This window comes from Trifolium pratense, linkage group LG5 (assembly GCF_020283565.1).
Source record: "Trifolium pratense cultivar HEN17-A07 linkage group LG5, ARS_RC_1.1, whole genome shotgun sequence".
In the NCBI taxonomy this organism is placed as follows: domain Eukaryota; kingdom Viridiplantae; phylum Streptophyta; class Magnoliopsida; order Fabales; family Fabaceae; genus Trifolium; species Trifolium pratense.
Window position 1 is genome coordinate 44247082 of NC_060063.1, and position 25324 is coordinate 44272405.

General features: G+C 33.0%; 2 protein-coding genes across 2 annotated transcripts in view; both read right to left on the reverse strand.

The window, feature by feature from the left end:
* Positions 1-15984, reverse strand: part of LOC123883042 (midasin-like) — a 42223-nt gene extending 26239 nt beyond the window's left edge. The window contains exons 1-24 of the mRNA XM_045931736.1: positions 15543-15984; positions 14767-15086; positions 13584-13650; positions 13271-13500; positions 12967-13176; positions 12531-12700; positions 12044-12153; positions 11815-11934; positions 10701-10776; positions 7390-7512; positions 7189-7285; positions 7010-7103; positions 6783-6917; positions 6653-6709; positions 6387-6563; positions 6160-6285; positions 4239-6032; positions 3627-3694; positions 3344-3539; positions 3109-3213; positions 2362-2667; positions 1602-1795; positions 1435-1510; positions 826-976 (exon numbers count right to left, since the gene is read on the reverse strand). Coding sequence (XP_045787692.1) covers positions 826-976; positions 1435-1510; positions 1602-1795; positions 2362-2667; positions 3109-3213; positions 3344-3539; positions 3627-3694; positions 4239-6032; positions 6160-6285; positions 6387-6563; positions 6653-6709; positions 6783-6917; positions 7010-7103; positions 7189-7285; positions 7390-7512; positions 10701-10776; positions 11815-11934; positions 12044-12153; positions 12531-12700; positions 12967-13176; positions 13271-13500; positions 13584-13650; positions 14767-15086; positions 15543-15647 — 5107 coding nt within the window. The 5' untranslated portion in view covers positions 15648-15984. The remainder of the gene's footprint in view (positions 1-825; positions 977-1434; positions 1511-1601; positions 1796-2361; positions 2668-3108; positions 3214-3343; positions 3540-3626; positions 3695-4238; positions 6033-6159; positions 6286-6386; positions 6564-6652; positions 6710-6782; positions 6918-7009; positions 7104-7188; positions 7286-7389; positions 7513-10700; positions 10777-11814; positions 11935-12043; positions 12154-12530; positions 12701-12966; positions 13177-13270; positions 13501-13583; positions 13651-14766; positions 15087-15542) is intronic.
* Positions 15985-17385: 1401 nt separating this feature from the next.
* On the reverse strand, positions 17386-21157 carry LOC123886748 (U-box domain-containing protein 35-like). Its single transcript, XM_045936041.1, has 8 exons — positions 21017-21157; positions 20467-20594; positions 20085-20339; positions 19338-19587; positions 19159-19260; positions 18628-19056; positions 18177-18531; positions 17386-17960 (listed from the first exon to the last, which is right to left on the reverse strand). The coding sequence occupies exons 1-8, from the start codon at positions 21155-21157 to the stop codon at positions 17617-17619; spliced, it is 2004 nt and encodes a 667-aa protein (XP_045791997.1). The 3' UTR covers positions 17386-17616.
* Between the last annotated feature and the right edge of the window lie 4167 nt (positions 21158-25324).

Below are 25324 nucleotides of genomic sequence, written 5' to 3' on the forward strand. Positions count from 1 at the left end.
GCAATAGACTGTGTAGAGTCAATACAATCAGTGAAATTTCTATGTAGCTAGATAGTGTCTCTGCCTTGAATATCTGTAGCCCAAAAAATGGAGAGCTTACATGAAAGATTACACAAATATAATGCCCCTGATATTTATTCTTGTGAAATACTTTCAACATCTGAAGCATTCCCTCCCAAGAAGTGTATTTTCCGATAAATAAAAATCTTGGAAACAGCATTCATATTTCGCTATTTTGTACCTTAGCGACTTATGTTTGGAAGAAGTTGATCAGACTTAGGGCTGTTGATGAATTATTAATATGAAACCTAAGCGACTTTGGTGTTGTTGATGTTTTATAAAACCCAAGGCATTTGACAAGACAGCTCTACTAAAACCATAACCATCACAGCTACAACAGCCATGCCACTAAACACCACTGTCATACCAATCCTTCTTACAAAATATCTCATTACCAATATCAATATCATAACCACAGCAACCATAGCAAAATATTAATTTCATATACTTTTAAAAATTTTACACACCAAAGGCAAAAATATTGTAGATTTCTTCTAAAAAACGTAGATCATTAAACCAAAAAACACAAGATTCTAAACTCGTTCAAGTAAGGAGTAAATTATTCCAATAAAAACAGCACTCGTGCATCAGAGTCATTATTTTATTATACAAACAAACAGATACTGAAATTGAATGAATGCATATAGGTTATGATAAATATAATTACGATATCAAAAATCAAGTAATCAAAATCGATCATTCAATATAGTAAGGATACAATAAGATTAGTTGAAGAAATCAATAATCACTGTGAACTAAGCATACCTAGACTTAACCCGTCAAGCAAAACAAGAAATGCTCCATGAAGAAGTGCATGTTCAGGTCCTAAACTTTCTCCCGTTATATCGAAAAAAGCAACCCATGAAATGAGATCTCTGACAGTAAGCATTCTCCCTGGATGTAATTTGTTGAACCACTGAAAAACATAAGAATAATAAACCAAATTAACAATAATATACGACAAGTCAATGAATTGTAATTGTAGAATAGCAACGTATAAATATGCATATATGCTGCAAAAATGCAAAGCAAAAACTTAGAGACAACCATAACAAAAGTACACGAAGAAAGAAGGAAAAAAAATCCTCCTAATGTCCACTCAAACAAACTCACAAAAGCCTTTACAACTTACAAAATACAAAACGCAGCTCCATCCATAAGAAATGTGAAGACTTATGAACATTTTATAGAAAAACTAAAAAAACAACTAAGGGGAAAACAGAAACTGCAAAACGAATAATTACAGATTTCGTAAGAAAACAAAGTAGAAGCGAGAATGAACTACAACTTAGCCTAGAAAAATTTATATGATATGCAAGGGACAAGATTCTGCTTAACTAGCCAAATAGTAATATAAATTTCCACATAACATACCTCCCAAAAACTAATCATAGCATTAACAATGAGTAATAGTCTTTCTTGATATGTGGGGCCTTTAAACTTGGAAATTCTGCATATAAATCAAATATATCAGAATTAAAATGTGTCCATCCAAAAAATTCCTCTAATAGTTATATATATATATATATATATATAGGTACCTTTCCATAGCAATTCCTTGAAGCTCATCTAAATCAATAACAGGGGGAACCCATATCTCTGTGAAGCGATTGCGTAGTGCTGGAGACAGCTCTTTCTTACCATAATCACCACCAGGGTTCATTGTTGCAAGAACAAAAAAATTTGGATGTGCCACAACTTTCTCTAGTTCAGACCCTCCTTTCTCAGCCAAAGACTGCAGCAACAAAGAAACAGACTCAGAAACTGAAAAGAGTGATTGAATTATGACAAACAAATATGAAAAGAAAATATCTACCACCGCCAATAAATAAATTAAATTTACATGAGCAATTATTGTGTGTAGATGCTCATGTCAAAAATATGCTCAAAATATCATATTTTAACAGTTTCCACAGATAACATAGATTCTGAAGGGAGAGCTCTCTTATCTAACCACATCTTTCTGCATTATGAGTATGCTTTAGTTGAGAGAGATGCCATGCCATCCTCTTACTTTGTAAAACATTACTTCCTACATTTTCATTTAATAATAATACTATTAAAACCAGCACAAAAGAGCTCTCATATCCCCTGGTAAATCTGTCCGGATACCCTTTTTGGGCAAGCAGGGACAAGGAGCCTCCATCATCTTATAATTTCAGGTACATTAATTATACTTTGAACACACGTATAAACCCAATCATCATTAAACCAATACAAACAAGTAATGACACCGTCATGAATAAAACCAGCTTAAACAGCAAGTTCAAAGAAAAATGTCTACATATATAATTGACTTACTAGCGTCCTTTCGGGCTCCAACACACTATTCAATCTCTCAAGTACACTATCATCCGCCAAGGATATCTCATCCACAAGAAAGAGATTGCCATCTTTCATTGCTTTTACAAGGGGACCATCTTCCCACACAAATATGCTCTGCCACTTTTGATGCAATACACCGAGGTTCAACTTTAATTGCTCAAAAGCATAAAGGTCTTCTTTGCTGACATTAACACCACAAACTCGACCCTCTTTATATTCCCTTATCATACAATTCAGTAGATCAATAGTTGCAGAAGCTTGATCTATGCAAGAAGAAATAAACTGTGGCAGAAAATGACAAATCAGCACTTGCTTTTTAAATAATAGACAGTCAGAAGAGAAACGTAGAAAACATGTATAGAAAAGAATAACTTTCTGAATAAGAGACAGTGAAGAAGAGAAGCCATGAAAACAAGCATAGAAAGGAATGGCTTTCTGAATGCAGTGAAATATTATAATACATGTAACAGTCAACTTAAATGCTAAAAGTCAAATTAAAATCCCAAGTCTGATTTGGATGGAAAAAAATCAATTTTCTTTAGATCTACTTGTTTCACTCCGATGGTATCATAACTGGAGTCAATGCATAGAAAATGAATGCATTTCCATACTATTAAGTTAAGTGAAATACATAGGACATAATCTGGATTATATCACATTACTTATTTTACTGGATATCACGGAGCCGGTTCATGCAGGATATAAAAGAAAGATGACACTCACGTGGTCTTGAGGATAGCATGTAAAAGCCTTCAGTTTCTTCAACTGTTCAATCATCTCTTCGTAGTTAGAATTCAGTCTAAATTTGTCTCGAATAGGACGAAAACCCTGCAAAACATCTTCCAGTCAATACTTCTGCTAATAACAGTACATAGAAATAGACACAAATACAGGTCTATTTCTAAGGATCCTTATAAGATATATGAATACTAGGAAGAAAAAACATGAAAGAACCAACCCCTATAAAATCAGATGTTTCTGTATACTGATGACAATTTAAGATATGTAACTTTGACTGCAAACGAGCATTTAGTAACTGACAAACAGTGGTCTTCCCTCCACCTGTTTCCCCTACAAGTAGCACAGGCTCACGTCGTGTAAAGCAGCGTTCCACAAGGAAGTATAGCTTCTCCATACTTTTGGTCATGAATACACTGCATATGCAAAACCATCAGTAAGAGATAGTGAATAGTAAACCAAGAATTTTAGTCAACACAGAAAATGCAGCAATAAGCCAATACCGTTCAAGACTCTTTGAACTTCCTAAGCCAACAATTGAATTGGAAGAAGGGCTCTCTCCAGACAATATCTGAAATGCAGTTAAAAAAGCTTGCTGAGGATATATTTATAGTCTATCTTTATTAATTCTTTTAATAAGTATTGTACAGGCAAAAACCAGATCTAAATCTTAAAAAAGGGAATAATTGTTCAAGAAAAAACCAACAATAACTCAATCCTAAAACAACAGAAATAACCATGATGGCCCATAATAACTAAAATAGATAGGTACACCGAATTTAAATCCAAATTACATGATCTAGTATCAACAGAATAAAAAGTGTATGAGAAAATAAAGAAAAAGGGGAAAATAGAGAGAATCTTTATCGGAATTTCACAACAATTGGATTGATACAACATGAACTATATTGTGCAAAGATAAAATTTAGTCAATAAGCATGCACTTTGCAGTGCGGCTAAGTCAATAAACGCACATTCAAAGTGACCATTTGCTTTCCCACAAAAATACTGATCACTCAGAAAAATCAACACTCCAGAAGTGATTAAGGGTAAGGAAAAGCAGTGGCAGCTCAACACAAACAGTAAATAGTCAACAGTAAGAAAAATGACCATACCTGACCATATAAATTTTGTATGTTTAATTTAACCCGGAAATGTTTTTCCAGAACTTCTTGAACAACAGATTTCTCATCCTCATCCCGTAGTCGTTCTGCCAAAAGATAATAACCATCTTTAGCCAAGCACTCTTTACCCGAGGATTCTTGACGTGGAGCAAATTCAGGTGGAGCAAATTCCTTGTAACGTTCAGCCCAACGAAACAAGTCTCGAGGAGTTATAAATCCATGTTTCCCAGCAAAGACTCTGCTACTCTGTCTGTGCATCCGAAGCTCCTTCATTACTTCAACCATTTTTGAGGCATAACTTAAAGGAATTTGACATCTCTCCCCCAATATTTTGCTCAGCTCGTTGTCGGGAATCTCACCAACTTGAATCTCTATGAAACGGTTACGAAATGCCCGTGACAACATTTTTCTCCCGCCATAATGTGTAGGTGGATTTTGAGTTCCAAAAAGCATGAAATTTGGATGTGCTTTAATTGTTTCTTGCAGTTCAGGAACGAAAAGCTCTCTGTTATCATCAAGTAATCGGTTCAATGCTTCCAGCACATCAGAGGGAGCCAAGTTAAGCTCATCCAGTACAATCCAGGAACCGTTTCTTACAGCTTTTACCAAAACACCTTCATTGAAAACAAGCTTTCCACTAGCATCAGTTATATAAGAACCTAGATACTCTTGCAAATCGGTGTGTTCATGATTATTGATTCTTACAAACTCATGCCCAGTTACAGAAGCAAGATACTGAACAAGGCTAGTTTTCCCACTAGACGTTGGTCCCTGTAAGAGAACAGGGTATCTCTTAATTAGAACAGCTCGAGCCAAATTACCAAGATGCTCCTTGACACTTTCCGTTTTAACATATTTCTCAGAATCTCTGTCGGATTTGAAGGTACTTAAATATTTGTCAAAAGGAACGTGTAAAGGCATATTCCCCCCCAATAAAAGAGACAATATCTTTTGCCTCATCAAGTCAGCACTAGATTCATCCAACAATGTGAGAAAAAACAGACTAAAACCGTCATATAAAGCCTTCTGAAATCCAAACTGTCTCTCCGCTTTCCTTGTATACTCTAGGGCGCGATAAAGGGACCTTAAACTGTATTGCGGTTTCTGATTAGCACCATCCTGCAACCTCTCTTCAGATTCCTTTTTCGATTCTTTATAGAATTGCACAATTTTATTCACCAGCTTTATATGGCCACTATTAATGAACTGACTAATAAACAGACTCAAATCATTTTCGTCCAGAACATCATCAACAAAATATTCAGTAAATCTACTCTTCAATGAAAAGGGCAAATCTCGTTTCCCTGCATCAGTTGCTGGATTCATACAAGAAAATATACGAAAGTTTGGATGACGGTGTATATAATCAATATCACCTCTTTCAGCTAAACACAGTGCCCCATTTTCCCCTTCTAGAACACCAATTATTCTTTGCAAGGTTTCTGGAGGAGCCAAATTCACCTCATCAAGTAAAATCCACTCACCCTTTCTAAGAGCAGTAACAAAACTTCCTTCTACAAATGAAAACAGCATCCCAGAAGATGGATTACTTTTACAGACACTGTCAAGTTTTATAGAAAATCTCTCCCAAGCTTGGAAAATTTCCTCTCCTAATGGCCTTTTACGCTTTTTGTATGGTTCAATATTTATCTGCTCAATACTTGTAAGCTCAATACTTAGATGCTGTTGTGCCTTCTCAACTCCTTGTTGAATTCCTCTAAGTAGCTTTTCCCAATTCTTGTTACATAAAAACTTCTCTAGATATCCACGAATTGTTTTATTTTTCTGTGCATCCAAAAACAAATAGAGCCATTAACAGCAGTTACACACAAAATACAAATGAATATAAGAAATACCTTTTTAGACCATTACCAGCAGTTACCCACAAAATACAAATGAATATAAGAAATACCTTTTTAGAAAATGTCCTAGCAAATAAAGCCATAAATTCTTGACAAAGATTCGAATACACAAACTGTTCATCCACAGGCTTGAATCCTCCAAGTAAGTCCGCAACATCACTTTGCTGACTCATGTTCTAGAGAGAAAAAAAAAATAAGCAGTGTCATGTCTTACACCCAAAAAACCTTGATACAATTTAAAATAACAGAACAAATAATAGAGCAATATGCAACAGACCAAAACAGTAAGCTTCTGACCAAGCCTTAAAGCCAAATTTTGAACAAGGGTAGTTTTTCCAGTACCAGTTTCTCCAACCAAGAGTACAGGTTCATTATGCTTGACAGAGCAAGCAATACGCTCTAATACAAACAAAGAACTACGGATTGCAACAAATGGTATTACACGATCATGTAACTGCATATATAAAAGTAAAAGCAAAGTCAAAGAAACATTAGACCTTTCCGCAGAAGTTATAAATCATCTTGTCAAATTACTATACTTACAGGTTCTTTTTTATACGGGAGGAAAACTCGACCTATTTTTAAACCTGTGACAGAATCCTGCATTTACCATCAAAATGAGAAACTGATGAGGCAATAAAATGAAGCAAAGGCTAAACTTCAAGAAATAAACCTGATATATTGGTTTGTCGAGGGGATATAAGGTCTCAGCAGCAGACCCTCGTGTTTTCCAAATATTTCCTATCTCTTTCATTATTGATAATCGGTTATCAAATGAAGCTGGAGATGCCGCAAATACGTCAACTGCCTGAGATACAATACAACCTACACATGAAGTAACAAATATATACATATATATACGATAAAAAAAAGTGAAGAAACAAGGAAAAAAAAACAGACCTCTGTATATATATAATTACACTGCTCTTCTGACAAGCTACCATCAAAGCAAAACCCTAAACCGGTAATTCTTTTACACCATTTCAAGAGATCTCTGCCATGGAGAACCATATGGCACATTAATCATAAGAAAATTAAGCAAAAAGCACGGGCAGCATATATAATATAACTCTTAATACCTTAATGAGAACCTGCCGAGACAATAGACAGAAGAGCATTCAGCATGGAAACCCACTATTTGAAACATGGAAATAGAATTGACCCTTTCAAAGGTTTCTGCCAAAAATATAAAATCACTTTATTGTAAGATATTAAAAATGGAGTTTGTGTCAACAGCTTTTGATTAAAATAACATTATATAAAAAATTGTAAATCAATACCTATGAGTTTGCCTGCATGAAGCCCCAAATCAGGATACCTCGCTTTGACTATCTCTTGCAAATCTTTAATTTCCGGTGGTTGAATTATTATTCTTCTCCAAAGGACACTAAGTGCATCTTGACCTTAAAGTACAACCAAAGTCAGCATCTAGTTCATAATCCCAAAAAATAAAACAACAGAATTTTACAGCAATAGCTTTTGTGGTTGAGTATAGACCTCTAAAATTCTAATATTTTTTTTTTTTTTTTTTAAGTGAATACTGTTATGTGTTATTCCTCAGCTCAAGGCTGGTTTAAATAGGAAGAGTACAAACATAAAAGGAAATAATAGATAGGCTTAGAATCTCCTAGAAATAACAAACTAGGAAACTAAATATTTTCCAACACCCCCCCTCAAGTTGGTGCATAGATATCTATCATGCCCAACTTGCCGATGAAATGCTCAAAGGTGGGTCTTGCTAAGCTTTTGGTCAAGATATCTGCAGTTTGCTGACTCGAAGTTACAAAAGGTAGACATATGATTCCGGCATCTAACTTCTCTTTTATGAAATGCCGATCGATCTCAATATGCTTGGTTCTGTCATGTTGAACTGGGTTATGAGCTATGCTAATAGCGGCTTTACTGTCAGAGTATAATTTCAATGGAAGCTCAATTTTCATCTTAAGCTCTTCTAGGACTTTGTGGATCCATAATCCTTCACAAATACCTTGAGCCATAGCTCTAAACTCAGCTTCTGCACTACTTCTTGCTACAACTCCTTGTTTCTTGCTCCTCCATGTCACAAGATTACCCCAAACATAGGTACAATATCCGGAGGTTGATCTTCTGTCAGTGACTGAACCTGCCCAATCAGCATCGGTAAAGATAGACACATTTCTTTCATTAGTCTTCTTAAAAAATAATCCCTTTCCAGGATTTGCTTTCAAATATCGCAGTATCCTATAGACTGCCTCAAGATGTTCCTCAAAAGGAGAATGCATAAACTGACTTACTACACTAACCGAGAAAGCAATGTCAGGTCTAGTGTGTGCCAAATAAATCAGTTTCCCAACCAATCTTTGGTACCTTCCAGTATCAACAGGAACACTACCTTCTTCCCAAAGTTTTGCATTAGGATCCATGGGAGTATCTGCTGGTCGACATCCACTCATTCCTGTTTCTTTCAATAAATCTAGAATGTATTTTTGCTGGGAAACTACAATACCATCTTTTGATCGAGCAACCTCCATACCAAGAAAATATCTCATGGATCCCAAGTCCTTGATTTCAAAGTCTAATGCTAATTTCTCTTTTACTCTTGCCATTTCAACTATATCATCTCCAGTAAGGACGATATCATCAACATAAACAATTAGGACAGCAATTTTTCCATCTTGGGAGAACTTTGTGAACAAGGTGTGGTCAGCTTGTCCTTGAATGTACCCTTGTTTCTTCATGGAATAAGTGAACTTTTCAAACCAAGCTCTAGGAGACTGCTTTAATCCATACAAAGACTTATTTAGTTTGCATACATTTGATCCAAACTTGTCTTCAAAGCCAGGAGGAATGTCCATATATACTTCTTCTTCTAAATCACCATTGAGAAAAGCATTCTTAACATCCAACTGATGTAGGGGCCAATCTAAGTTAGCAGCAAGAGACAAGAGAATTCTGACAGTGTTCAATTTTGCAACAGGAGCAAAAGTCTCTGAGTAGTCTATACCATAAGTTTGGGTAAAACCCTTAGCCACCAATCGAGCCTTGTACCTTTCGATTGACCCATCTGAATTATACTTCACAGTAAACACCCATTTGCATCCAACCGTCTTCTTACCATCCGGTAGTGTCATAACACTCCAGGTTTTGTTCTTTTCAAGAGCTTTCATCTCCTCAAGTACAGCTTCCCTCCACTTTGGAACTTCTAGAGCAACCTGTACATTTTTTGGAATCTCTACACTAGACAATTTTGAGGTAAAGGCAGAAAAAGACGAAGACAAATTTGAATATGATATAAAATTGGACAATGGGTGTTAGAAGTCCCACATTGGCTAGAGATATGGTAAAGATAGCCTTTATAAGTGTAGTGCAAACCTCAACTCTCAAGCTAGCTTTTGTGGTTGAGATAGGCCTCTCAAATTCTAATATGGTATCAGAGCCTATCCTAGATCCATTTGTTGTTTGTTGTGGAGACCTCCCATATTTGGGCCACCCGTTGTTGTTGATCCCACGTTCCAGCTTGTTCAGTTCTGGACGTGAGGGGGTGTGTTAGAAGTCCCACATTGGCTAGAGATATGGTAAAGATAGCCTTTATAAGTGTAGTGCAAACCTCAACTCTCAAGCTAGCTTTTGTGGTTGAGTATAGACCTCTAAAATTCTAATTTTTTTTTTTTTTTTTTAAGTGAATACTGTTATGTGTTATTCCTCAGCTCAAGGCTGGTTTAAATAGGAAGAGTACAAACATAAAAGGAAATAATAGATAGGCTTAGAATCTCCTAGAAATAACAAACTAGGAAACTAAATATTTTCCAACAGCAACCAACTATTCCCAGCATGCGAAAGTCTACAACATTGATCAAGAGATATCATTAATCTCTATCAAAAAACAGGCAATGGACTTTTTAATTCTTTTAAAACCCATTTATTAGAACTTGCAGATATTTATTTTAATGATATAATGCTATGCCTATCATGTAAAGACTTCATTTGAGTTGAAACAAAGCTGGAAGAAAGGATGACACAGAAGAGGTGAAAACCGGTTGAAACAAAGAAGAAAAAGAAGAGGGTTCAGTAAAATAAATTACGAATACAACTATTATTAGTTGCATGCCCAAATTTTTGGGAACCCTTCAGTCGAATAGTGACGAGACAGTGAAAGAACATAACTCATCCGGAAGGTATACTTTGAATTGTTTGTTGCAATATTGATGTAGTTTCTAGAAAGTTTTCCTTCATAGCCATTTAACTACCAAAGCCTGTTTCCAAATGCCTTGTCCATTTCAACTCAAATTTGGATCTGTAAAGAAACTAAGAATACAGCAAAGCTGCTCAATCTCTTTGCCAGACAACCAACATCCTTGAAACAGTCAACGGCAGACACCGTCATAGATGCATGCATCATGTTTCAACCAAGTGCAGAAAAGGACCCAATTTACCAATGCTCAATGGAAAAGGTGAGGAAGTATGCTCACAGCATCAAACTGATACATAGTTACTACCCCCAAAGTTTAAATGAATTTATGGTGAGGAAGTAAATGAATAAACAACGTTATATACATCAACCCCAAAAGAATTACAATCGTATCAATTAAAATCATGAGGTGAAGGTAAGAACCTGCACTCTCAAAAGAGTCAAACTCGGAAACAGCAATAGTTGAAAACATTCTAAAACTCTCTGCCACCTTTATGACCTGCAAAATTTGTAACGAACAGTTAATGACCAGCAGAGGCATTGAGATGCAAATAGATATTGAATGGTGGAATTTAATACATCTAGAATTCTGGTAAGGTGTACATTCATTTCCAAGAAAAAATCTTTATAGTATGAAATATGAATTGTTGTCACTAGTTAGGCAAGAGGAGTTGGATGATGCCAAGGGATTCGGTTATTGTTAAGCATAAACCAGACCAGGTTCAGAGTCAAATTCTATCAGAATACATCATGAGAAATAACACCAAGGTGTCAGGACAACCAAGCATTTACTAGGAACTACAAAGAAAGTATTCCGTAAAAGAATTGCAAAAACAAACCATAATAAAATAAATAGCTATTGTTCCAAACTATAGCAGCACACACACATCATAATGATCAATGTTAAGGATGCAACCTGCAAAATGCAATGTCATTGATGATAATTACATTGACCAACTGCAAGAATAATATGATCATCACATACTGCTAAATGAAAAGGTGAAGACCTGAATTTCCAATTTTCAAGTCTTGTGTAAGTTTGGCAAAGGCCTTTTTTACAAAAAAAAATAATAAAATTAAAAAATAGGGAAGGGAAACTATTATTAATAATGGTCACACTAATGGCCATTTTACAACGGTCTCGGGTGGGATTTGAACTTTGTCCCTTGAGGTTACAAAGTTTGGCAAAGGCCTCAAACCTAATTTCAGTCAAGAAAAGAACAAAACTAAGAAAAATCAGATATCTTATGCCTTCAAACATGGTCTTGTGCTAAAACTTGTTGTATCACTTTAATCACTTCAATGATAATTGACTTACAAGTTACAATGCCATATTGAAATAATTTTTTATTAATTGAGGTAAGAATCGAATGCATCATCGAATCCATCCAAAGTAACATAGAATATGAAAGAATTAAGAAAACTTAACAAGGAATTGTTGCATCTTATGAAATGATCTTCTTGGAGTTCATGGACCAGAAAATGAATACAATTTACTTTATTATTTAAGAAAAGAAACAAACAGCAAAAAAATCACCTCCCCATGTCCTGTCTTAAATGAATCAGCTCCTTCCAATAAAGGCAACAAAATGGAGTGTACATCAGATGGTGCTTTGTTTATATCCTCAAAAACAATCCAAAATCCATTCTGCACAGCCTGCGATAATGAAGATAGTATACAGAGATGAGATTCTTATTAAGTTGTCTATGCACAGATATTAATACATCTGCATGAGTTAGATATGAACGCAATAGTCATATCAGACCTGAGTAAGTGACCCAGGCTGCCACCTAAACTCCCCAGGCCTATCTGTACAGACATATCCCCCTTCCAATGTTCTGCCATCAATCTGATCATCCATCTGGATAGATATAACTGCATAAGAAAATAAGATCATAAACAATTAGTGAAATTTTTAGAAAATAAGATTTTGAGGATAGTGCATCTGCTTACATGCTATTTTGTTTTTCTTCTGTTAACTGTGTTTGAGTCCTAGGGGAATTTTAATTTGACTAAGAATTTATAAAAACAAACATGTTTGAACATATTCCACCATAATGTGTGTATAAAAATAGATACAATTATCATTTTCATGAAAGATATAATGACTAGCTACCACTCAAAATAGGGGGCAAAAGGAATAGAAACCCCAAGATATATGATCTTCCAACTAGACACGCTGAGTCAAGTTATAGCCATGAGCAAACAAGAAATAGAAACTAATAACATAACAAGGAAAATTTATAACTTGCCTTGGTTACCACTATCCTCAGCCAGCTTAGCAATAAGAGCCGATTTTCCAGAACCAGAGGGACCACATAAAAGAACGGGCCACTTCTGACTCGCTGCCAATAGAACTCTTTCATAACTTTTCTTCACTGCTGATGTCAATATGAATGTATAACTTGCTGATATATCATCCCTACAATTAAATAGAGGATATAAAAAATTAAGTGCTAACTAAAATGAAATATGAAGTATCAGTAAAAGAATCCGAAGAGAAGCAAAAACAAATAAAGGACAATCATATAAAGGAGCATTTAAAAAACATCAAACAGTATAATTGGAAACAGCTAGACAGAATTCTTTTTTTATTTCCGATAGGTTCTCTCCAGAGTATTTCAAGTTAAACAACTGCCAAGTAAAATTATACAAAGCAGAAATAGACCAAAGTATAGAGTATAATACCTTGTGGTAAGCCGTTTGGTGCTAAAAGGTGGCTGCAACCCGTTACCTTTTGGAGAACCAACAGGATGATAATTAAATCTTAAGGAATTTAAACAGATCTCTTGATCGAAATCCATGCTTCTACTAGGAGATTCAGACACATAGTCTGCTGTTGGTTCAACAAACCAACTGGCTTTCTCTAATAATGTGTCCCCACAAAACTCTTCCCAACTGAATAAGGCAAGTTGAAGATTATCATTGAACATGCATTGCATTTTGAGTACAACATCAAAAACAAAACAAAAAAATACAATACAATACTGACCGCAACAAACACGCAGATACTTCCTGCGCTTCAATATTCAAGCTTTCATTGGATCTTGATCCTGATTTAAGCACAACTCTTAATATCTGACCCCTGCACCATATCAGGTCTGATTTGCATGGCTGGAGTTCCAGAAAACAAGACCAGTCCCAAAGCTTTGAGAAAATTTCAGGTTTCAAAAGAAGAAAGCGGTATGATATGCGAGCAACACGCAATACATGGGGCTCAACCTGAAAAAGAGGACATTACGGTAATAATACACAAAAACATATTCCAAAATCTTTCCCTAAAAAATAATCACAAATGCACTGACCATAACTTCATTCCCTGAAAATCTTTCAAACGGAGCAGGTGCGAATTTGAAATAGCTTAACACAGAACTGCACCAAAGAGCAAATCAAATGAAAATTTTGTAACTTGTTAACAAATTAACAAATACTATACCCACTTCACTATAAAATAATACTATAATCGGATCATTATAAATCAATAAGCAAAGCAATGAATATCTATTATGAAAAGGGTATGCTACTTGACAAGATACTAGATAGGGTGGTAGATGGTGATAAAAGTACACAAAACTTAGAATCCATACAAGTATATAACCTCCAAAAAAGAGCCAGCTAATTATAATACAAATTTCCAAATATAGAAGGAAAGTTCAGTTGATGATAATCATCATTCCCTTGTGTTTGAAATTTAGAACTGGGTAACAGTTTTCCACATAATTTTTTTTTATAAGTATAGTTATCTTCACAATGCTAAACTGGTGGGAAAATTATAAAAGAAGAAAAAAATCTTCTTTTTGACAAAATGGAAGAATTATTACAAATAAACATAAATTCTATCCATGCGCTCATGTGCACCCACACGCAATACACACATAGGAGAATTGTTGCATTGCTGTTAAAATCATTAAATTTAAAATTGAAATATCCGAACAACAAAAAAGAAAGATAATATCCTCCTAAGAGAATGTATGGAGAAGAGATATAGAACAAGAAAACAAAGCCAGTAATACCATAAATCTCTCTCCAATTACTCAGACGTGCACACATGAACCTATATTTTTTTGTTTTCAATATAAATTTTCTGCATAATAGCTATATAAGAATACTGCTATAGCATTTAGGGAAGTATCCAAGACTTGCAAATTAACAAAATTTTACGTGAGTGTTTCATAGAAATAGAAACAGGAGCAATCCTAATTGTATATGACAATAATTAACATTACTAACAAATAACAATCAACTGAATCTAAAAAGAGCATAGAAGGTATAGATACTAGAGATAGGGCTGGAAAAGAGTGAGCCAAGTCGAATTTTGCCCTACTCGTCTTGACTCAATAAAAATTGGTTCAACTCGAAACACAACTTGAGTTTGATAGACCCATTTTTTAGTTTGAACTCGACTCGGTTCATAGCCAACCCTAGCTAGAGACATTAAAAAACTCAAAATTAGGCTCTTACTACCATATTTTAACAGAAAATACCAACCTTAGTGAAAAACAACTCATCTCAATAGCACGACAGAATGCTAGACAAACGTGCTCATGAAGATCAAGACCCCTTCCCTGTTCAACATAGTACTCTACAAAATTGGCAACATCATCTAAGACAATGTCAGAGTCAACTTCCATAGCATCATCCACGGTATTGGACCTCAAATTTGGTACAAAACGAAGCAAAGCAACAGCTTTATCTACAAAATTTCTGGCAATTGCCCGGAAACATCCCATCAATGGAATTGTATAACTTGGATTCAGAAAAACCCCCACTAACACATTAACCACTTCCTCTTCCGTAACCAAGTTCCCCTGTACACAACAACAAACATATGCCCATGTGTCTTTTAAACAGTGTTTGAATTAAGGTATCAAAAAATAATTAAAATATACAATAGTTGTTCAATTGCATCAGTTCAAATTTTCATTTTTTATTTGTTTTAATGGTTACTAATTTAAAAGAATAACATATAATTATACTGATCACTTGAACTTATATACATAGGCCCTGTTTGGATAAACAGCTTCTAGTACAAGGGCTTATACATAAGCTATTTCTATAGCTGGAAAAGTAAAGTTAAATAATTTTCAGTTTAAACTTATGAAATTAAGCTGAAAACAGCTTATGAACAATGTTATAAGCTATTTTCATAAGTTCCTCCAAACAATCTCACAGAGCAAGTCAAAGGATAAGCTCAAATAAGCCAATTCAAACATGCCCTAAGTGAATTTGCATATAAAAACATGAATTAAAGATTGAAGCTATGCCTTCTGTGCTAAAGAAGCAATCTGAGGAAAGGATTGAAGCTTTGGACAACGATAAAGCAATCTCCGAAGTGACAAATGAACGCTGAAACTTCCGTCGATCGACATTTCAACCTTAAAACAATTCTCTAACAAAATGAACTGTTAACAGAGAAATGAATATATATATAAAAACAAAAACCGAAATTAAAATAAATATAACTTCCTTTCGTTTCAACAACAAGTATGAAAACTAAGATGAAATTAAGAGTTAGCCTTTGCGTAAGATGATTGAAATTGAAGAATCCGAGAGTTTGTTGATATTGAAAAGCTCCGTCGGAGAAAGCTGTGCGGTGTTTGTGCCGTGCAGGGTTTCTGAATGGCGCGGTGAAGGGTTTAGGGTTTAAGCTCTAGTCTTTTGTTTTTTGAGAGCGGGTTTAAGCTCTTGTATATACGTTCCTTGGAGTAGGTAACAATGGCTTATAGGGCGAAATGGAAGTGTAATAATTAAATACAAGATTCTTAAAATATAAGTCAAAATTATTGTGTTATTTTTTATAAAACTTATTAAATGAATAAATTTGATATAAATTATCCAATTTTTTATGTATTTGTCACTAATTTGATTATAATTATTAATGATAAATTATTCAATTTTTTACGTATTTGTCACAAGTATTTGTCACAAATAATACTCCCGTGTATATTTTTTATTAAAAAATTAGTAATTTGATTAGGAATATTTAGAATAATTTAGTAAATTTGATAGTAATTAACTTTATTGTATTATTATTATTATTATTATTAATCGTTAATAGTATATTGTTTATTTTTTTTATGAAAAATATTATTTATGTGTCTATTTCTATATTCCTCGTTTTATGCATATTTATCTTATTTTTTCTATAATTTTTTTGTTGACTATTTTATTCTTTTTTTTCTTTTAATAGATTATTGAGTTGAACATATTAATCTGTTTTGTTGCTATTTTTATGCATATAAATTGTTCTGTTTTGTTTCATGCTGAGATGCAACTGTTTTTTATTGGGATAAAGTTTTATTGGGAAACATGTTTCAATAATCTTGTGTGATATTTTGACTCTTTGTAGGGGATAAAGTTATTGATTGGAAAGACTAACATTTTTATTATTATTTCAACTTGATGAAGTTCGTTAGAGAATTTTTGGCATGTATAGAGCGAGATATGAAGTATAAACATATAAAGTGTGATTAAACATTCACTAATTGCAAGTATTCATTAAAATGGATTATGATCACCTCTCGTTATATTTTCACATCAAGGAGTCCAATCGGTGTTCTTATTCATTCTTTTGTTTCAGATTAAAATTAAAAGAAAATAAAAATAAAGGATTGCGATTTTACTAGACCAAAATGTAATGGGAGAGGATCCAAGTCGCGTTAAAATAAAGACCAAAGGGACATATTCTATTTGAAAATAGGTTTAATGCCAAATGTAGACACAAGAGTATTTTTTAAAAAAACTTAGATTACATGCATATAGCATTAATCGATTGATGGTGAGACCAACAAAATCATATTAATCACCTGACAAAAAAAATATTTTAAAGTTTAAACAAAATCGCACCGTCACTTAAAAAACTCATTTGTAGTGCCGCCTCAAAAACTCATTGTCTTTTTTTTTTTAGGTTGAAAAAAAAAACTCATTGTCAATATAAATATAAATATACAAATAGTAAAATATCGGTGCAGGCAAGATGCAACCTCAATAACAACATAAAATGTACTTTTTATTTATGATAAAATACATTACAATGCATAACAAAATCAAAAAAGTAAACAAACCTTAATAAAACATTTTTTTTACTTTTACCAATATATTGGGCTCGAGTAATTAATGAGCTCTTTCTAGGACGAATCGTTCGGGAGAACCCAAGTTTGATTCCTGATAGGAACAATTTTTGACAGATTTTACTTATCTTCCAACCAAACTATGAATTACAGAGGTTGCGTTCCCCTAGGAACTATAAGGTTAATACCAAAGGAAAAAATATGTGTCTTTGTTTATCACTACATGTGCATGCAATTTTTTCAAAAATGCACTAGTTTGATAGGCCCCTCAATCTTCATCACATTCTAGAATTTGTGATATTCTATTCAACTCTGGCAAAATGACAGTACCAAGATCAGGTCTATCACGTTTTCTCAACTCACAACACTTTAAGGCCAACTTAGCAAATGATAAAGTCTCTTCAATAGGACAATCTGGCACACTTGAATCAAGCACATCTATGAAGTCTCCTTTTTGGATAGCCTCTTCAACCAAATGTGACAAACCCATTGGAGGCTTTGCAGTAATAATTTGTAGTAACACTACGCCTAATGAATATATATCTGATTTTACACCCAACATCCCAGTTTGCTGATACTCAGGATCAATGTAACAAAATGTTCCAGCAGCACCTGTTATTTAAGACAGTGTTAGATCGTTACTAAATTGTTAGCTCATATAACATGTCATTTATATTTGGCTTAATTACAGTTTTGGTGATCTATATTTACTTGGTGATATAAGGGGCAACCAATTAAGTGAACCATTGAAAATAAAAGACCACAAATGCAATTAAGCCTTTATATTTTCAGTCTTATATCAAATCTATCATGGATGTTTCCTAATACCTGTCATGCGATATTGAGTGGTTTTGTTAGCTACTGAAGCTGGAACGAGTCGTGCCAAACCAACGTCACTAATCTTGCTAACATAATTTTTGTCTAAGAGAATGTTTCCTGGTTTCATATCACGGTGTACTAGTGGTTCAGGCTTTCTTTGGTGAAGGAAAAGAAGGCCAGTCGCAATTTCATATGCTATTTTGAAACGATTTTTCCATGGAATTGGTGGACTATTGCCTTTTCGGAATAAGCGATCTTCTAAACTTCCATTTTCCATGTGTTCGTACACAAGACATCCAAACTCTGGGCATGCACCTAGAAGGAGCACCATGTTGGGATGTCTTATGGTGCTCAAAACAAGAACCTGCATTGGAAACATTGATGGTACACAACACTAATGAGACTCATAATTATTAGGATTTGCCTAATTTTTTAGCCAATATGCTAAAAAGATAGTTACCTCCTGTTGAAATTGCCTCTCTCCATGGGCTAAATCAGGTCTAAGAACCTTTATGGCAACAACAGTGTGATCAAGTACAGTTTTAAAAACAGGTCCATACCCTCCTTCACCAATTTTGAGAGCATTGTCAAAACCATTGGTTGCAACTTCAATTTCTTTAATACTGTATCTTCTATACGCAATGTTATGAAACACAACATCATGTATTGTCCTTTTCCTAAATTGTTCATCGTGCTTAGCTTTTAATTCAGCTAGTTTTCTCTTTTGAGTTTCCATTTCTGCTAGACGTTGCGACATTTCGGCGGATTCTATAGCTGCCTTCGCTTTTTGTCTCTCTACTTCTGCTAAAGCCAATGCAGCCTCTTCAGCAAGCCTGGCTTTTTCAACATTTCGTTCTTTCTCTTGTCTAAACTTTTCAAGCTCATTTGCCTAATAAATGAAAAATAATTATACTTTTAAGTCTTTTTTTCCGGTGATTTATTTATTATAAAGTTTAAGTTAAGTAGAAATTTCATAACATGATGGTGTTACCTTCTGTTTTGCTAAAACAGCTTCTCTGCACACTATACCATATTGCTCCGATGCTTTCTTCAATTCTAGTTTTAATTTCATTATTTCTGTCTCGATGCTTACCTGTAATTGAAAGGTAATTCATGCAAAATTATTGCTTATTTTCCCTAAGTTAAGTAGAAAATGACTGTTATACTTACCGGTGGTTTTGGAGAAAATGGGCAATTGACATCATTATTATTGCTTATTTTCCCTAAACTATCATTACTATTGGGAGAAGAACTTCTATTTGATGAAGTTTGTGATGAGGTGCTTCCTATTGAAAATCTTGGTCCTCTTGGTGAATAGTTATCTTCAACAATATTGGATATATGTGGTGTCAATGGTATAACATCTTTCATATCATGTAATGATTCCCAAAATTTGTTTGCATCTTCTATCGATGAACTCCTTTACAATTGATGAGATAGGAAAAAATGCACAAGAAAATATAATTAGTGAATTATAGAATCCTAAATATTTGGCAAACTCAAACATTTTTTATCATAGAAATGACTAAATAATGTCTAATGGAATACAAAAGAGAAGAAAATATTGAACGTTTGTAACTTTAGAGACCATAATGGAATACAAAATTTAAAGGATTAAAGTGAAACCTAAGGATGTGTTTGTTCTGCTAAACAATAAGGAATGAACATGACATTTTAAAACTGTTCTTGAAACTGAATAAACTGTGGGCTAAGAGCTAGACAAAACTAATTTTCCCAAGGGACAACTTTTTGTCCTTTGCACAAGTTGTATAAAATACCAAAATAATATTTTGTCCACCAAACATCCTATAATACAAAGTTTGTTCAATGCCCTCAATTTTAGTTTGTTCAATGCCCTCAATTTTATCTTGTGTTGTTTTGTAGACCATAACTTAGCCAAAATAATTTGTATAATACCTGCTTATATCATCAGAATCAGGCGTATGGCCAAGAAACTTATTTACATTTTGCAATAGTGTAACTATGTCTTTTAAAGATCTAGTTGGCGTGACTTCAATATTTTGAGGTTGAGTACTAGTTTCATCATGTTCAGGAATAGGAGGCCCTGTTGGTCGAATTTTTTGTACTTTTCCTTTTGATATAACATGTAATGTACATGACTCTGGTAAAGATTTAGCTAAGGAAGATGCAACATTTACTTCTTTAAATCTCCTGTAAGTTAAGCAAAAATTGGTTAAACATAATTTTTTCAACTAAGACTTTATAATATCATGTAATTATAAATAATCGTAGATAATTATATGTATGTGTTTATAATTATGTGAGATTTTGATAATACCTTATAAAAGCACTCCAAGGGGAAGCACAACCACCAACAATAACATTGTTGATAGAGTTGTCAACAACATAATCAGTAAGTGCACTAGGAACATCAATGTCATGTAAAACCAATTCTTTTGCTTCAATCTGAAATTATCAACATTCATAATTATAAACTATGTGCTAAATATAAGTATTAAATGTTGACCAAACAAATAAGGATTAAATAAGTTTTTACAAATATAGCGAATATTTATTTTAGTACATAAAAATAAAAATTAGATGTTTTTATCATCTCAAAATTTTATGTTTTTAGCCTCGGTGCACATAATAGATGAGTTTAATATAGACACATCTTGAACATAAAATGGTCATCACCATGATATTAAAATAACATTTCACTTTTATTTTTAGGGACTATAATCGAAATTTGCTATATTTTTAAAAACTAAACTTATTTAATCATAAATATAATAAGATGATATTTGTAAATTTGAAAATCCAGATACAAATAAGTGAATGTAATTAATAAAAAGATTACATAAATTTAAAAATGTATGAATACTAACCCCTTTTCTAGCACAAAAACCACGAAAGGGAAGAAAGAATTGATGCAATTCTTCTTGTGTTGGTGGACGACCATGTTTTGGAACATCTTCATGATCACCTACACAAACCAAATTCAAAAAATTATAATACAGATTGTTCATTGCATGGTACCACAAAACATTGAATATTTAGCCAACTTAATATATCATATAAAGATTAATTCTAAATTGCAATAGCTTTTGCAATACAAAGATTATGAACGACTACACAATTGCAATAGAAATATTTATTTGCAAATTTTAAAATATAAATAACATCTTTTGCAAAGGTAACCACAATTTCAATTCATTATCAATTTTGGCATAATAAATAATTTTATTTAAAATTCAAATTCTAACTTTACAATTACATCCCGACATCAATTATTTAAATATCAAGAACAATGTTTACGACTGTAACCACAATTTAAAACATCATCAATTATATTTTCATAAAAAAATATTTATAATTCAAATTTTAGCCATCCATTATATCAAATGTTAAAATTTAATATTATAGGTGAAAGGACAAAAAATGAATTTCTAGAATTGATGATAAAAAGTTTTTTTTTTACTGAAGAATTGATGATAAAAAGTTAATTCGTTTTGTTTGTGAGGGTGAATGAGGCTAAGGATAAGAATACCTACTGGAATGAGTGATGGGCTTGGTTCGAACATGAATGAGGATACATTTGAAATTCTTTTTTAGGTGGCACTCCACGGCCCATTTCACGGCGTACTGGCTATTCCGGCCGGCGTTAACGGCAATGACGGTGGTAACAACTTCTGATTCTACCATCTTTTGAATAAGAAATTAAAGTTAATTAGTTTCTTTTTGAGAAGATGAAGACAAATATGGTTGTTTTGTCTCTAATTTGTGTCATATTTTAATGTAATAAACTTTTTGTTATATTGATCAAACCGTTACTAACAAATTTTTAAACTTCGATGGCTCTGTCTCTTTCTTTTGACATGTGAAAGGAACATTAGTTGGATTTCGTTTTCTAGAAACACTTGTTTACTATATGTTTACATATAAATTGAATCTAATAATAGTTAAATTCAACTTCAATAAAGTTGCACAATTTTTTCTAAAGCTTAATATTAGATGATTATCTATAGATAGATACAAATATATGTGGCAACATACACCTTTAATTAGGGTACTTGTTAATTAAAAATAAAAATAAATTAGGACAGGGTAAGTTGGTTTTTTAATTATCATTTGATGCTACCAAATTTTAATAGAAGGGAAACTTGACTTTATTATTTGGGATCTTGATGACATAAATTTCTATGATGTTTTTAGATAGTTTTTAAGTTAGTTTTAGTAGTTTTTAGTAAGATTCAAGACCAAATGCATGTCAAATACCTAAGGAACGAAGTTACTTGATCAAGAAGCAAAGAATTGAAGAAATTACACAAAAAAGAGCAAAAATGAATAAAAAACACAATTACATCATGTCACGGTGGTCCTGGATCGTGCTACGATGTGAGATATCATGCCATGATGCTCCCACGATGTGCCACGACGGTGCTTAAAATCCAAGCCCAAAAAGCCTATAAATAGAGCTCTCCTCTTCCCCAATTATTCATTCATCTCATTCCACACAAAGCAACTCTTAAGGGGGGAATCACTTCAAGAGGAGAGCAAATAAGTCTCAAGGGAAGGCAACTCCTTACCATAGGGAGTCCTTACTCTAGCGCGTCAACAGGGTTACAACTTATGTGTAATTTCTTAACTCTTCTGTTATGTTAGTTATGCTTAGAAGTAACTAATTTTCTCAAGATAGGTCAAGTAGATGAACTCCCATATGAATATTTGATTTCATGTAATTTGGTTTGAACAAGTATAATCGAATATAAATATACATCATCAACCATCATTCAATTATAAGTTCTAAACATATATAATCGAATACCAAATCATCAATTAACAATTATTACACTTAGCAAAATATGTGTAACACATCACTTATCACATAATGCACGCATATCTCAATGCAATTCTAATGCTTCAACTTCATGAATGTCAATCCTAGACATCTCTAATGCATGTGGTACCATCTTCTTTATTAGAGTATCTCACCTCTAATATCCTTCTTGAAATTCCAGGCACACAGTAGACAGGTGTTGAACAAAGTGTGTCAACACTTGTCTATACACAGAACATAAATAATAATGACAAGAAAATAAATAACACAATAGAGTTGTTAACCCAGTTCAGTGCAACGTCACATACTCTGGGGGATACCAATCCAGGAATAAATCCACTATAATAGTTCTAGTTCAAAGCCCTCAGCAAACAACCCGGTTTACGACTTATCACCTAGACACTACCCGTGCTAATCCTACCTAGGAACTCCTAGATATGAGACCTCGTCCCAATTCTCTCTAACAACACAAACAACGTTGTTTTAATACAATGAGAACCAATGATGGAGACACCCTCCTATGAAACTAAGATTCACTCTTGTTTAAAAGCTTACGAGCAAATCACACACAACTCAAGAACCAACTCGGTACTTTAAAGCTTAGGAGAAGTTCACGATTACAACTCAATAAACACACAGGTCCTAAGCTTACATCAATGAGATACAAGAAAGGCTCACAATTAACACTCTAAAACCCTAAGAACACACGCTTTGTAATACCACGGTTTTAGATGATCAGACCCATAAGCTTGTCTTCGTATTTATACATTAAATTTATATTTATTTTTAAAAAAACAAAATTCTTAAAACTTTATTATTCTTTTTTTAATAATTTTTTTTAAGAATCTTTAAAAATAGTAAAAAAAAAATTTAAAAAGAATTTTAACAAATAAATTTTAAAAATAATAAACTTATTTTTTTATTATTTTTACAAATTCATAAAAATTTAGTAATATTTTTTTTTACAGTAAAAAAAATTATTAAAGAAAACATAATAATAAAGTTTTAAGAGTTTTTTGATAAAAGAAAAATTATAATTTTTTTGATAGTAAAAAAAAGTTATTAAGAAAAACATAATAATAAAGTTTTAAGAGTTTTTTTATAAAAACAATTATTACTCTTTTTGACAGTAAAAAAAAATTTTAAAAAAAACAATAATAATTTTTAAGATTTTTTTTTAAAAAAATATATATAATTTTTTAAAAAATACTTTTTATTTTTTAAAAAATATTAATTGACATGGATTTTTAAAAATAAATATAAATTTAATGTATTTCCATGTGTGCATGCCACGTCAGCAAAGATGCACAGTAAGATGCCTACTTGTCCATCTAGGGAGCAAAATGAAAAAATCTTGACATTGGAGGGTGGTAAACAGAAAAAAAATCCGCGCAGGGGTATATGAAAAATCCATAATTTTGCAGGGGGTAAATAGGCATTTACCCTTTATAATATAATGTAAACACAATGTAAGTATATGTAAACAGAGATATAAACTTTAGGAGGAGGTTACACTAGTAGAAAAAAGCTTTTTTACATCTGGCGAAAAACACTTTTTACATCTGAGAAATGTCAGATGTAGGCGCACGAGACTTAGTAAGTATACACGTTTTACATCTGGCATAGTCAGATGTAAAAAAACACTTTTTACCTCTGACCAAGGCGAAAATCAAATATTATTTTTTAAAAATTAAATTGGACCTTTTACATCTGACCAAGTCCACCAGATGTGAAATCTTAACTTTTTTTTTTTCAAAAACCTGCATTTTTTTTAATATTTTAAATCTTTTTTTTTATTAAAAAAAATCTAACCCACAATGCCAACAATATAACATAACTTGCATCAATAACATAATACTAAAATTCAACATCCGTAGCCAAATTCAACATTCAACATATATATAGTAATAATGTCATTAAAGTATAACCATTGAAATCCAAAATACAAAACATCATAATACTTAATACTAATCCATCCAAAATACAAATTAAAACATCATCATAACTAATCAATTGTAACTTCACACAAACCTAGCTAGCTCCTAATCTTTCTCGTCGGCATCATCATAATCTACATCAGGATTATATAGGTCAAGAAAACAAGTTGCCCAACGGTCTCGCAAATCATACAGCTCCTCCTCTGTTAATGTCGTGGGATCATTGAACACCTACAATATGTAAATAACTTAATTCATATGTAAATAACTACAATATGTTAATTAATGTATGGTAAATGAATCATTTATCCAAACAACAGCTAAATGCAAAAGCAAATGTGAATAACACACTGTTTGACCCCTTTCTAGCTAGTGAATCACGCAAGCAACAACCAGCATAGCCATTTAGTGAAGTTTAT